Below are 12,269 nucleotides of genomic sequence, written 5' to 3'. Positions count from 1 at the left end.
TGCAAGGACTATCAAGCGAACGATAGCACCAAGTCAACTCATTAACACTCTTCGCGCTAGATACTGCTTGCTTTTCTTTGGTTTTTCACTGGTTTGACCTTCCTGACATATTCGACTGCTCGGTTGTGGCATATAAACGCGCCCAATGCTCCTTTCATCCCCTCTGCCTCCAACAGCCGCCATGGAGACTCCCGCCACTACCATTAGTGGCATTCAATCTCCGTCCAAAAAGGACAGTCCGATGTCGAAGGCAGAGTTTGTGGATATCGGAGAGGTGGCTCTGGTCTGCTACGAACCGTCTGACTCTGCGAGTTACCTGACTGACCTGTCGCAACTACAGGAGCCTAGAAGCGCCGAGCACCCTTCAAGTCGGACGAGACCGAGCTGAGCGCGGCCATAGAACAAGCCGTAAACCTTCGTCGTATAAGCCCAAGGCAGATTCAGCTTACGGCTATGGCTGGGTCCATTGGAGCGTGCGTTACATATTAGCCGCGTTAGCCAGATAGCACTGACAATCTGCAGCGCTCTCTTCGCGGGCATTGGATCTGGTGTAATGTCTGGTCCCCTGTGCCTATTCCTGGCGTTTATATTCTGGGCATCTGTTGTCCTCTCTGTTGCACAGTGCCGTATGTCGTTGCGCGTCTACCCCAGGACTGACTGCGTGCTGAAACCTCCTAGAGACGGAGATCGTCACTCTGCTTCCACTCGATGGGGCCTTTATTCCATTAGCAGGTCGGATGGCTGATCCTGCTCTCGGGGTTGCAGTAGGATGAAACCACTTTGTTAGTGTACTGGTCATTTATCATGACCGCCGGCTAATGGCTATCTGCAGTTTGCGCAAACGTCCTATGTCATCTTCGAGGCCACAGTAATCAACACCCTTGTTCAATACTGGGGCTATAATCAATCGCCTGCGATTGTCATCTCGAGTATGTTTCATGCCTGGAGATTAACAGACTAACAATCACCAGTTTCCCTACTTCTGTAATCAACGTATACCGAGCCGATCTCTTTGGAGAAGCTGAATGTAAGCATTCCAGTCCCCCCTCTGATTTAACCCGAGCTAACTGTTAACTCTGGCTCGCTTATCTTGCTTTAGGCTCTAGTAGTGCCAAAGTCCTGAACTGGATTCTTGATTCAGTACTTTTCTAAATTTTTTCTGTCAGTTTTGGTGCTCGCTGACACTTCCTGCTTGCACAGCTTTTGTACTGCTGCTACCATGTTGTACGTTCCCTTCCCTTTGCCTACATAGGACATTCGACAATCTAATCCAATGCCTACAGCAACTGGACCGTCATCTCTTTACATGGATCCGATTCAATGCGGCCATCAAGGCTCAAGGTATCGACAAGAAAAGCTTTCTGCCCAGCGTCTCTAGGTTCCAACCCTACGCCGGCTACTGGGCGTTCTTCTGGGCGTTTTCCTTCCTCTGGTTAGTCCTCCAACTTGCGCCACTACTCGTGGTGAAATTCTGCTAAATCATTAAAGGCTCCAAGGGTATGCGGTCTTTATCAAAGGCAACTGGGAGGTATCGACTTTTATCTTCAACTACGGAATTGTAGGTGATGATTTGTATCCACTGCCTTTTGCGTATCAATACCACTGGCCCGTACCAATACGCGCGTAGATCGCTCTCGCCAGTGTTATCGGCATCGGACGGAAGGTTCTCAAGCGCACGCCGTTCCATAAGAGCGAGGATGTCGACCTGGTTTCTGGGCTGGAATTCTTCAATGCGTTGACGGAGTATTATCGGCATGAGTGGGAGGCTGCGCCGTTGACGGTGAAGGATACGATCATGGCCAGGATCTTCGAGTTTTTGGCTTTCTAGTAAGTCTAGCAAATGGTAATAGTCGAGAGATAATATACTGTGTGCTACATAAATCTCTGTGGCGGCTAGAATCAGGGAGGTAGATAGTGAACCGATATATATATTTTCAGCACCAAGACATCAGCGCCGGTAAATAAGCGTCCCCGCCAATTTTCATCTCACCTCTCGTCTCATATTGCCTAACACCGATAACGATCGGTTCATCTCGAGAATAAATTAATTTGACCAACCCTGCCAAGCGTCAGCAACGGACAGAGCGCGACCGCACGTGCGGCTGGAGCGGGGACTTCCTGACTGGGATATCAGCCGTTCCAGCGGAAGCGACAGCGATAGTCAGACAGTCGTCGCTCTTTCATCACCGCGACCCCACCGTATATGCTCGGCTGGATTCCACGCTCGATCTGGAGATATAGGAGTGTCTCACCCCTGGTAAGCTTGGTTTGATCTGCGTTCAAGTACCGGTGTTGCTAGGTTGCATTTGGCATTTTTTTTCGGCGTCGGTTCGCTTGACCGATGACAACTGCGGGTCCTGATACAGTAAGAGGACGACCGTCAAGTTAAAGGCTTCGGATGGTTCTTGATTCCTATAGACAGCTGTGCCAGAGTCTATTGTGCTGCTGCTTACTTCTCAGTAGACTGGATCTCAACCATCAGCCGGCTCCTACCAATCTGGCATTCGCCGAAGTTCTCGGTCCAGCCGCTAATCAGAGTGCTGACAGGGACGACTACCCACTCAACGTGCTGTGCAAAGCTCTGTTTTAGAACCGCAGCGTCTTGCTAGAGCAGATCTCCCCCTGCAGCCCGTCGCAATGAGCCGACGTCCCAATGTGGCCATCATCGGTGCTGGCTTCGCAGGCCTACGATGCGCCGATATCCTAATCCAGAATGGCGCGCAGGTAACCGTCTTCGAAGCGCGCGATAGAGTCGGAGGGAGGGTATGCTCCAGGTACTCCCAAGCCTTGATGGCGAGCTCGTGATTGATCCGTGCACTAGGTCCATCAATGTACAGTCGGCGACCACCTCGTAGATATGTATGCATCTTCCTCGCCTAGCTGCTAAGCCCAAGGACAAAAGTTGACCGCTGAAGGGGCCCGAATTGGATTCACGGCGCCGGGGCGAATCCTGTCCTCGATATCGCGCGAGCAATGCGGACGACGCTGCATGATTTCGAAGGATCTCAGCTCGTGTTTAGGTCCGATGGGAAGACCCTGGATGAGCGGCTTGCTATGAAGATCTCGGAGGCCTTGTGGACCATCATCGACGAAGCGTTCACGTATAGCAACAACCATGAAGCCGACATTCCGGCTGAGAAGAGCTTGCTCGATTTCATCCGCGAGAGGCTCCAGGAGACGAGCCTGACTGAAGACGAAAAGCGCTTGTGTATTGACGCTGCAAGGCTCTGGGGTTGCTACATTGGAGACGCTATTGAAAGGCAGAGTCTAAAGTTTTTCAGCCTGGAGGAATCTATAGATGGGAGTATGTGACGACTTTGCCATCCCACCTACCGGCAACCGCTCTCCATGCTAACCGGTGACCTAGGCAACTATTTCGTCGCATCAACATACAAGGACATCTTGGCCCAAGTCTCCAGCACTGCCTTACAACACGCCGACATCCACCTCAACCAGCCTATCGTCAACATCCACTCAAAACCAATCATCCAAGGCACAAGCACCCGCCGCGAGGTTACTGTCACCACGCAGGCCGGCGAGCGTCACGCTTTCGACGAAGTCGTGGTCACTTGCCCTCTAGGCTGGCTCAAACGCAATAAAGAAGCCTTTACCCCCGAGCTCCCGCCACGTCTTAGCAGCGCCATCGACGCTATTTCCTACGGCCGGCTGGAAAAGGTGTATATCACGTTTCCAGAGGCTTTCTGGCACACTGAGACCACGGGCAACACTGTTGCCCTCCCCACAACCAGTGCGGCGGCTGCGAACGGGACAAACACCAAATTGAGCTTTGCGCAGTTCCTCAATCCGTTATACCATACAGATCATCCCGAAGAGGTTCCCTGGGACCAAGAATGCTTCTCCCTCGCGGCGCTGCCGAAAGATACCGCCCACCCGACTCTCCTCTTCTACACATACGGCCCTTGCGCCACATACATAGTCGACAAGCTCACCTCGCTCTCATCCACAACCACAGAAATGACCGATTCAAATACCCACGCCCCCTCCTCAAAACAATACACTTTTTTAAACACCCTCTTCGCACCCTTCTATTCCCTACTCCCAAATTACATTCCCAACACAAAAGCATGCACACCAACCTCCATCCTCGCCACAACCTGGCAATCAGACCCGAACGCAGGCCATGGCAGCTACTCAAACTTTCAAGTCGGCCTCGTCGACGGGAATAAAGATATTGAAACCCTCCGTGCGGGAATGGGCCTCGACCGCGGTGTATGGTTTGCCGGTGAGCACACGGCGCCGTTTGTGGCGCTGGGTACAACGACGGGCGCGCTTTGGAGTGGAGAGCGAGCGGCTGGTCAGATCTGCGCGCTTTATCGGCTAGGTCGTGTGGGAATGGGTGTTGAGCGGGATGATAGCCTGCCGAGTGGGAATGGAAATGGGAGTGCGCGTGTCTTCAGTGAAGGGGCAAATGGAAAGGGGGGAAGTGGGTTTCGAGTTGGGGGTGGGAGTGGGAACGGGACTGGGAGTGCCACAGGGGTTAGGAATGGAGGGGAAGGGGGAGGGAGGGATGCTTTGCTTTCGTAGCTTCGATTAGAGTATCGTTTAGGAGAACAGAAGGCAGATCTAGAGAGGTCTTGTTCGGGCTGCAGGTGATTGATGAATTTGAGCCTGGCGTCTTTCAAGTTAGGCAGTGTGGTACCCGGCAGTATACGTGGGTCACAGGTATGTGCTGAATAGGATAGGATAGGATAGGATGGACAGGAGTTTTTTATACACCTGCATGGCCAGGTACAGTCTTGCTAGTAACCACTTCCTATGCTTCTTTCCCGCTGTCTCAGAGTGTCCTTGTCCATAAATAGGTCTATGTAAAGGTAGTAAAGCAGAGCAATTGTATATGTTCTCATATCACTATACACCGAGTGACTACCCTTAAGCTCCCAAATCTCATCGGAGGCTGATGATATGTACACAACAGGGACGCATCCCCTTTCTCGCCCCCCGTCTCTGTTTCTCGAATAAGATACATATCCTCTACTTGAAATGTATCTATGCAGGATGCAGCGGCTCATGAACGCAATAAAGCAAACAAGCAGCAGGTAGCAACCCAGCGAAGCAGAATATAGGAAATCCAAACAAGCAAACGAAAGCACGCCGCCAGCCCAATCCAGACCGGACCCAACCCAGACCCAAATAAGAAGGCCAGACCCGTAACGAAGCGGACGAGGATCGAAGTCGAGAGGCGCTGTGGGGAATCTTAATTGACTGTAAGAAAATAATTAAGGCCGATAACTTGCGGTTCGTAGAGCGGAACGAGAAAGTGAACGAAAACCAAGCGCCAAAAGAGTTAGGACAAAACAAGGAAGCGCCGACTGAACTGACAGAACTCCGACAAAAAGACCGAAAGACCAAAAGACCAATTTGAGATGAGAGCCGACGCCTTAAAAGAGAAAGCGAAAGAAAAAGAATAAAGCGGACTGGAATAGGCTGAAAATTGGATATTGAAATCGACGGCCTGCGTGATTTCCGAGGCTGGGGTTGATGAGGTGCACGGGTGCACGTGCAAATGGAGAGGATGATCCCAAGTGACGCGGCGAGGGGGCGGGAGAGGGCGTGTCCAGCCAATCTCCTGTACAGAAAGAACTGCGGATGGTGGATAGTTCAATCTTCCCATATAGTCTCAAGATCTAGATCCTGCCGACGCTCTGCTCCGCATACACTCCACCGTTTCCGACCCGAGCGCGTGTTTGCGAAAGAAGATGGACCGGACATATCCGATATGCCACGCCGGCGACTGGCGCTGCTGGCGTCCGCATCGTCTGCCCTGTCGGCGGCGGCTTTGAGAGCGGCTATGCGGTCTGCTTCAATGGCTGCCGCTTCAGCATCAGGTATGTCCGGGATCGTCTCGAGTGAGGATATACTCGGGCTGCGGGACCGGAGGCTCGTTGGAGTCGAGGGCATCGAAGAGGCAGAGGAGACCGAGTAGCTCGGGAAGGACTCGTTGAAGCGGGAGCTGAGAATGACAGGAGACGAGCTCGCGGAGGACAGCGGGCTGCCCGCGACCTGGATCGACGGGGTCTGAGGGACGTGTAGCGGCGACGAAGGCCGACGGCGACCGATCCGCGGCGTAGAATGTGACAAGACGGGCGAGGACAAGTAGAAGTCTGTATTCGCAGCAGATGATGACCCTGAAATATCCAGTTCCGCGTGTTCTGATATCGTCTCGGAGATGTTCTTGCGGTGTAGCATCCTCGGCTCGAACGAATCCGCGGTCGGTAGCTGTAGAGGTAGATACCGCTTGGGTGTATTCTCCGCCATGTTTGCGGGCGACCCGCGACCGTTCACAAAGATATACCTCCCTCTCGAGTCCAGACCAGGCGACGAGTGCGCGCGGATCATGACAGGGCTACCGGGGTCGTCCGCGAGTGACCGCGACCGAATGTGCGAACGAGGAAACGGCTGGCGATTCGGTGTCGAACGAGGTGGATTGGGGGTGAGCGAAAGTGTTATCATGACGTTTCCCGAGCGCTCTGGCTCTGGCTCCCCGTTGTTGACGCCCCCCGGCGAGTCAGAGAGGCTGGATCGTGAGCTGGTATTGGAGCTGGAGGAGGCAAGTGACTCGACCGAATCCAGGGGACTAGGCAGCATGAGACCCCCGGGGCGCGTGCGAGACGCTTCCATGGTCACACACTCACTTGCACTCACTCACACTTCTCCCTCGCTTCTCACGTCTCGCTTCTCACTCTCGCTTTACACGTCTCGCTTCTCGCTTCTCGCTTTCGCTTTTCGCTTTTCGCTTTTCGCTTCGCTTTCTCGTTCTCTTGTTGTTCTGTCCGGAAGAGAACCTAGAGATGAGGTTTATGCCAACAGCATCGCGGGTGTAACGGGAAAGGGGACTGAAAAGAAGGAAAGGTCTCCCTGAAACGATCGAGCCGAACACAAGGGGAGAGTTAGCGTCCCAGTCTCCAGGTCGCGGCCCAAAATGTGGTCAAGGCGGAAGAGGGATGAAAAAAGCCCTTTTACCTCCTGAGGGACAGACGACTTCCCCTTCCGTCGGGGTGCCCAGCGAGAGGCAAGGGTTCGGTAAAGGGTGGAGGAAGCGAAGAAGCAAGAATGGCGTGGGCGTGGAAAGGGGAACACCTGCAGTTGAGAAGTGGTGAAGTCAAAAGAGTTAGTCAAGACTGAAAAAGTCACAGGCGAAAGAAGCCGACGAACCGCCCCAGAAGAGGGAAGTGACCACACTCCGAAACCACCGGTGCTTGCTAGGCCATCCTGATCTCCCCCCTCCGTCAATCTCTTGTTCCAAATCTCTTATTATTGTGAAAATCAAAATTCAAGACAGCAGTCAGCTTCAGCTGGTAAGCAGCAAGAGAAAAGCATTCAAAAAACATAGGTGCAGCCCTGGTCCCACATCGGTCGATGACTTACATGAGTGACACTTCTATGGACCCATTTGTATGCATGCATTACGGCAGGACGGCCATCTCTAGGACTGCTGCCTCTGGCCTCTAAAGGAGGCCATCTATTGAGCAGAGCGCATCTTTGAGCGATTTCTCTCTCTCTCACATTTTTATTTTTATTTTTTTGCTTTGTACTTTGGTATATGATTGCAATCGAATTGAGTTACGAGAACGTTCTACATAGGTATCGGAACAGGTATAGCGAATATGGCTCATCAAAACCAGCAACATATGAAACACACAATCCAAAGTCAGATATCAGAAGCAGAATTAAAACCATATCAGTTGTGATCGTCTCTGCACATTTTGGCTACGCTCTTGCGCACATAGATCTCACGCACCGGATCTCCTTCATGGGCTTTGACTACCCACTCCCCGATCCCATACTCCTCTGGAGCGCGGCGCACCCCACGTCCTCCACCTCCGAGGATCAGATTGCCCGGGCGGTAGTTCGGGTCCTTTTTCATGCGGCGGATTGCAGACACATGGATCTGCGCATCGTTCGGGATGTCGCGAACTTCGCCGCACGGCAGTGGCCAGCGGATCGGTTCCCACGATCCGTCCTCCTGCAGGTCCATGCGGCGGAAGGGCAGATACTCCATCAGCCGCCAGGTGAGCACGGAAAGAGGAGATAGGCCGCTGTTGAACGACAGGCAGTCGTGCAGGAGACCCTCCGTGCTGGAGGCGTACAGGGCGGCCCTGAATCTCTGGCTGGAGCTGGACGGCTGCGTCCAGTCCCCGTTCGCGGCCGTGTGCGTACCACCCTCCCCTTCCTTTTCCTTCCCGCCTTGGTTGTGATCATGGTCGTGAGCGGGGTCTTCGCACCAGCTCTTTTGCCATTTTATATCTTCCCGGATAGGGCTGTATTCTCCCTCAAACTCCTCCAGACACTCGAATTGCTTCATCTTCCCGGGGTCGAATTCGAGCCCTGCATCTCGCGCAGCCTGGACCATCCATACTAATGGCGCGTGGCTCAATGCCCAGCTTTCGCCTTTGCCGAGCGTCCAGCCTCCGCCGATATCTGCATGTCCGCCGGGGAACCAAACCTCTTGGATGTCCTGCTCCTGGTCGTCCTCGTCCTCGGCCACCCGGCCTTCCAGCGGCACTTGGAGGGAGATCGCGGAGTGGCAACTGATCCCACTTCGCACTGAGTTGAGGTCATCCGTCGATCCGTTGGCCACCGGAACCGCAAGGCTAGGCTTCCGCCTGTTGGGCGAGGGGGAGGTTGCACGGTACCGGTTTCCCGAGTGAAGGCTTTCGTGGGACGCGTGCGCGCCTCGATATACGGAGCCGGTGTCACTGGTCCCATTGACCTTGCCATTGGCGTCCTGATTATCGTTCAGGACGATCTCGGGCACGTTATTGTCGTGCTGCTTGTCTGCCTCGGACTCGCGGCTAAGTGTACGATGCAGATGCTCTCGCAGATGGCGGTGACGGTGGTGAGTCCTCTTCTTTGGTTTGACTTCAGAGATCAGATCCTGCCGAAATTTGGCTCGGCGCTCATCAATTCCCACAGCATGTCGAATCACTCTGGCCGAGCTTCGTGCTGTGTACGGGAACTTGCTGCGTTGCATCCAAGCAGACTCAAATCTCGGAACGCTATTGACCGTGTCAAACAGACCCATAAACTTGATCCTTGTGATCGGTCGGCTGAAAGTCTCGCGGAATGCTTTCATGTAGCGGAAGAGCTTCTGCTTCTCTGCTCTGTCTTCCTCACTGTCGCCGCCTCGTTGCTGCCATTTCGCGAAGGTCTTCCAAGCGAAGCGGGTTAGTTCTTCATTACCTGCTTCGAGCAAGCCTATATAGTCAAGCATCTCTGCCAGAAAGCGCGCGATGTAAGCTCCTCGACTGAAGCCGATGAAGTAAATCTCATCACCGGGGTTGTAGAACCTCATAAGGAACTTATACCCGCCCATGACATGCTCATCGAAGGAGGATCCGATTGCCGAGTCCTTGGCCTTCTGATATGCAGATTTTATGCGCTGGAAGCGGCTGGTGTGGGAAAGCGTATTGGTTGTCACATATGTCCCAATGCCTGGTTGGTAATAATGGAACTGATGAGGCTGACTGCGGTCCAGCATCTTGATTCGGAAACGACAGTCAATACGCCAGCACTCAAAGTGGTCTTTGTAGACTTACTCGAAAGATCTTCAGCACGTTGCTGTCCGACTCGTCGCCCGCGAACTTGTTGCCTGTGCCATCAAAGCAGAGCACGAACTGCTTGACGGGCCGGGCTGGCCCAACCGGTACGGCCTCCATAACTGGTAAATGCTACTGGATTTGGGAAGATGTCACTTCGGTGTCGCTTTGAAGTGCGAAAGTGATAAGAAAGTTTAACAGATGGGTCGAGACGCAAGGAGCCAAGAAATGTATGTTGGCCTTGGGACGGGTGGAATACTTTTGTATCGAGCGTTGGAACACTCTCCTTATGGGGCCAGATGGCGGCAAATGCACGAGGACGTCTCGCTAGAACTTGACGGACTCTCTCAATTCAAGGACCGGAGTTCTGCGCGAACGTGTCGAGCCTTCCTGGCTCGCAAACTTCGAGTTCCTGCAGCCCTGTCGTTCTGGACTGGCTTGGGAAAAGAGGTGGGCGAGAAGCTGAGCTTAGGGATCCCCTGAGGCAGAAAAAGCGACGGTTGGTCGACTTGGTCCACACCTTTGAATCATGCCCAGCACGAGACCGAGCCTGAATGAGTGGGAGAAAGGAAAATATTAAGAAAAGGTTACTTCCCGTATTTCTCGCATGAACCGAAAGAATCCTGTTTTTGAAATCTAGAGCCTGCTGATTGTCAGGTCTCAGCTGCGGGAAGAGCGCCATTCCACTAGTGGTAAAACTAACATGCGCTTGCGATGGGCCGCCGCTATTTCTGCGATGATTGCTCCTTACGCCCACTACATTCTTGGTATCCGCATCCTTGAAGGTTCATGTGCGCAACGGCACAAGTCGTGCCCTGTTCCTGGCGCTGTGCAAGAACATACGCCTGCAGATGGCCCGAAGATCAAGGTCGTAAATCTCTGCGTCTTGCTCATTGGAACTGGTAAGGGCATTCGCCATGCGAACAAGATCTGTAAGGTCCTCAAGCGGGCAAAAGGCGACTCAGAAACCTTCACGGCAGCTTCCATCAGGTGGGGAAGTCTTGATGCCAGTAATGGTGCCCGCCCACCGAGCAATGAGGCCATCGTATCTCGATTTCCCGTGCAATTACCCTATTTTACACCTCCCACGACGGGATCGACAGAGAGATGGCCAAAAGCCAATTCCCCACCTCGTTTGGCGGTATCAAATCAGACGTCCGTCCTCGTGCTTCATACGTATTTGCGCATGATGTAGGTCTATCTATCGAGAACGCGTGCCGCATTGCCGACAAAGACCGTGGGCATGATGCGGCAGCAGCAGCAGCAGCTGCTGCTGCTGCTGCTGCTGCTCAGACTCTGAACAAACAACGGATGCGAGCCTGCCAATCAAGCATCCGAAGTACCCTCCGGAGTATGCAAGGGGCCTGAAGAAGGCCAAATGGTACCACTTGACGCAGCCTTAACCCACCTAGTGCTTGGAGATAGCGCTTCAGTGGCCGTGCGTCTAGTAATGTCTGACACGGCACCAAGTTCGCTTCCTCGGTATATCGCTGCTCAACCTATGAAGACTCAGGCGCAGCTAAATTCTGCATTTTATCCGGCTGGAATCCCACTCTTCCGGCAACGCTAATCGACGGTTCGTCAGCGAGCGAACCTAGTGTGACTCTGGGATGGATCGCCTGTGGAGCCCGGCCCTAGCGTCTCCAGCGCGAAAGGTGACGGCGGCCGCCATAGTGGACTCGGAAACAGCCGATCATTAACCCATGGATCGATTAAGGATCTTGGGCACGGTTCGCACTCCTGAACCCGAGAGATCGTAGTCGAGGGATAAATCTACGATCCAACAGTGCAACCATACACTTGCTCAGCGACCCAAAAGCAGTCCGAATGGAGCAGTAAGTGCTGAACAGCGTCAGAAGCGACCGAGATTGCCGCGACGTGCGGAACTCCTTGCTGGATTCGGTTTCTACCCCCAGCCTCCAGCCTTGAGGTGCCGCCGCGCTTGGATACGATTCCTTCACGATAGGCCAATCGTCGGGCCCCTGATCGTCTTCCTAGTTCTCGCGTGTTTTCATCGAGGTGGGAATTTGGGTCTGATCTCGTCGCTCGTTCGCTTCTGGCGGTCGTAGAACCAACCCTGGCCGCGGTCTTTAATCTCTATTGCTCGCTGGTCGATGAATGAGTTAATCACGATTTGCAGCCTGCATTTCAAATCATCAGTCCAAAGTGCGGAGTAGCCGGTCCATCGACTCGGTTTTGGTGTACGTAAAGTGACGATGATTGTGTGTTAGTGTGCGTGGGAAATCTCGCCAAGACCCACTTGGATCTCTAGCGAGCGAGCAGCTGCATCTAGTGGGCTTTCTGAGTTGGTGGCCTTCTCTTCAGCAGTGTCTCTCATCCAATCCGACGATTCTGATTGAGGGTTCAGCTCCGAGTCTCTGACTCTCTGCTCCGTATCGGGTTACTCCTCGAGCTGGTCTGTAACACTGTCACGTCTTTACTTTTTCTTTGCTCGAATCGTATATGCTCCTCCTTCCCCCTCGCGTCACGATAACGGCTCCGCACTGACAAGAAGAACACCACTGTGTTTTCTATGACGGCAATTGTCAGCAAAAAAAGTCACTGCCATTATCCTCACAGCAGGCTCTAGCGCTTTCTGCCCCGATGAACACTACGCTTGAGCCAGGAGGACTTGGGAACTGGAGTGGAGAGCGGATCCACCCCACAGGCTGGATATGAGATCCTTACCAAAGTCGCGGTTTGGATGTGAAA

At 53.4% G+C, this 12,269-nt stretch overlaps 5 protein-coding genes across 5 annotated transcripts; 3 read left to right on the top strand and 2 right to left on the bottom strand.

Moving 5' to 3' along the window:
- Nucleotides 1–181: 181 nt before the first annotated feature.
- BDW70DRAFT_156907 (uncharacterized protein) lies at nucleotides 182–1,828 on the top strand (the record flags this gene model as incomplete). The annotated part of the gene is made up of 10 exons (XM_073740263.1): nucleotides 182–283; nucleotides 349–473; nucleotides 523–626; nucleotides 679–764; nucleotides 833–929; nucleotides 1,100–1,140; nucleotides 1,201–1,224; nucleotides 1,284–1,432; nucleotides 1,489–1,558; nucleotides 1,628–1,828. 10 exons carry the CDS (start codon nucleotides 182–184, stop codon nucleotides 1,826–1,828), a joined length of 999 nt encoding a protein of 332 aa, XP_073599058.1.
- An 809-nt stretch (nucleotides 1,829–2,637) lies between these two features.
- Nucleotides 2,638–4,545, top strand: BDW70DRAFT_147891 (flavin monoamine oxidase family protein; the record flags this gene model as incomplete). The annotated part of the gene is made up of 3 exons (XM_073738792.1): nucleotides 2,638–2,774; nucleotides 2,916–3,304; nucleotides 3,368–4,545. The coding sequence occupies 3 exons, from the start codon at nucleotides 2,638–2,640 to the stop codon at nucleotides 4,543–4,545; spliced, it is 1,704 nt and encodes a 567-aa protein (XP_073599057.1).
- A 1,074-nt stretch (nucleotides 4,546–5,619) lies between these two features.
- On the bottom strand, nucleotides 5,620–6,639 carry BDW70DRAFT_156905 (uncharacterized protein; the record flags this gene model as incomplete). Its single annotated transcript, XM_073740262.1, has 1 exon — nucleotides 5,620–6,639. The coding sequence occupies one exon, from the start codon at nucleotides 6,637–6,639 to the stop codon at nucleotides 5,620–5,622; it is 1,020 nt and encodes a 339-aa protein (XP_073599056.1).
- A 620-nt stretch (nucleotides 6,640–7,259) lies between these two features.
- Nucleotides 7,260–9,793, bottom strand: BDW70DRAFT_107938 (T6SS phospholipase effector Tle1-like catalytic domain-containing protein). Its single transcript, XM_073734447.1, has 2 exons — nucleotides 9,558–9,793; nucleotides 7,260–9,499 (listed from the first exon to the last, which is right to left on the bottom strand). Exons 1-2 carry the CDS (start codon nucleotides 9,675–9,677, stop codon nucleotides 7,700–7,702), a joined length of 1,920 nt encoding a protein of 639 aa, XP_073599055.1. The 5' UTR covers nucleotides 9,678–9,793; the 3' UTR covers nucleotides 7,260–7,699.
- A 357-nt stretch (nucleotides 9,794–10,150) lies between these two features.
- Nucleotides 10,151–10,844, top strand: BDW70DRAFT_107920 (uncharacterized protein). Its single transcript, XM_073734445.1, has one exon. The coding sequence runs from the start codon at nucleotides 10,261–10,263 to the stop codon at nucleotides 10,750–10,752; it is 492 nt and encodes a 163-aa protein (XP_073599054.1). The 5' UTR covers nucleotides 10,151–10,260; the 3' UTR covers nucleotides 10,753–10,844.
- The last annotated feature ends 1,425 nt before the right edge of the window (nucleotides 10,845–12,269 follow it).

The sequence above is a fragment of the Aspergillus foveolatus genome, assembly GCF_047715535.1.
Source record: "Aspergillus foveolatus strain CBS 279.81 unplaced genomic scaffold BDW70scaffold_7, whole genome shotgun sequence".
Lineage (NCBI taxonomy): Eukaryota > Fungi > Ascomycota > Eurotiomycetes > Eurotiales > Aspergillaceae > Aspergillus > Aspergillus foveolatus.
The sequence above is the reverse complement of the archived record's forward strand: the minus strand, read 5'-3'. Positions and strand labels throughout refer to the sequence as shown.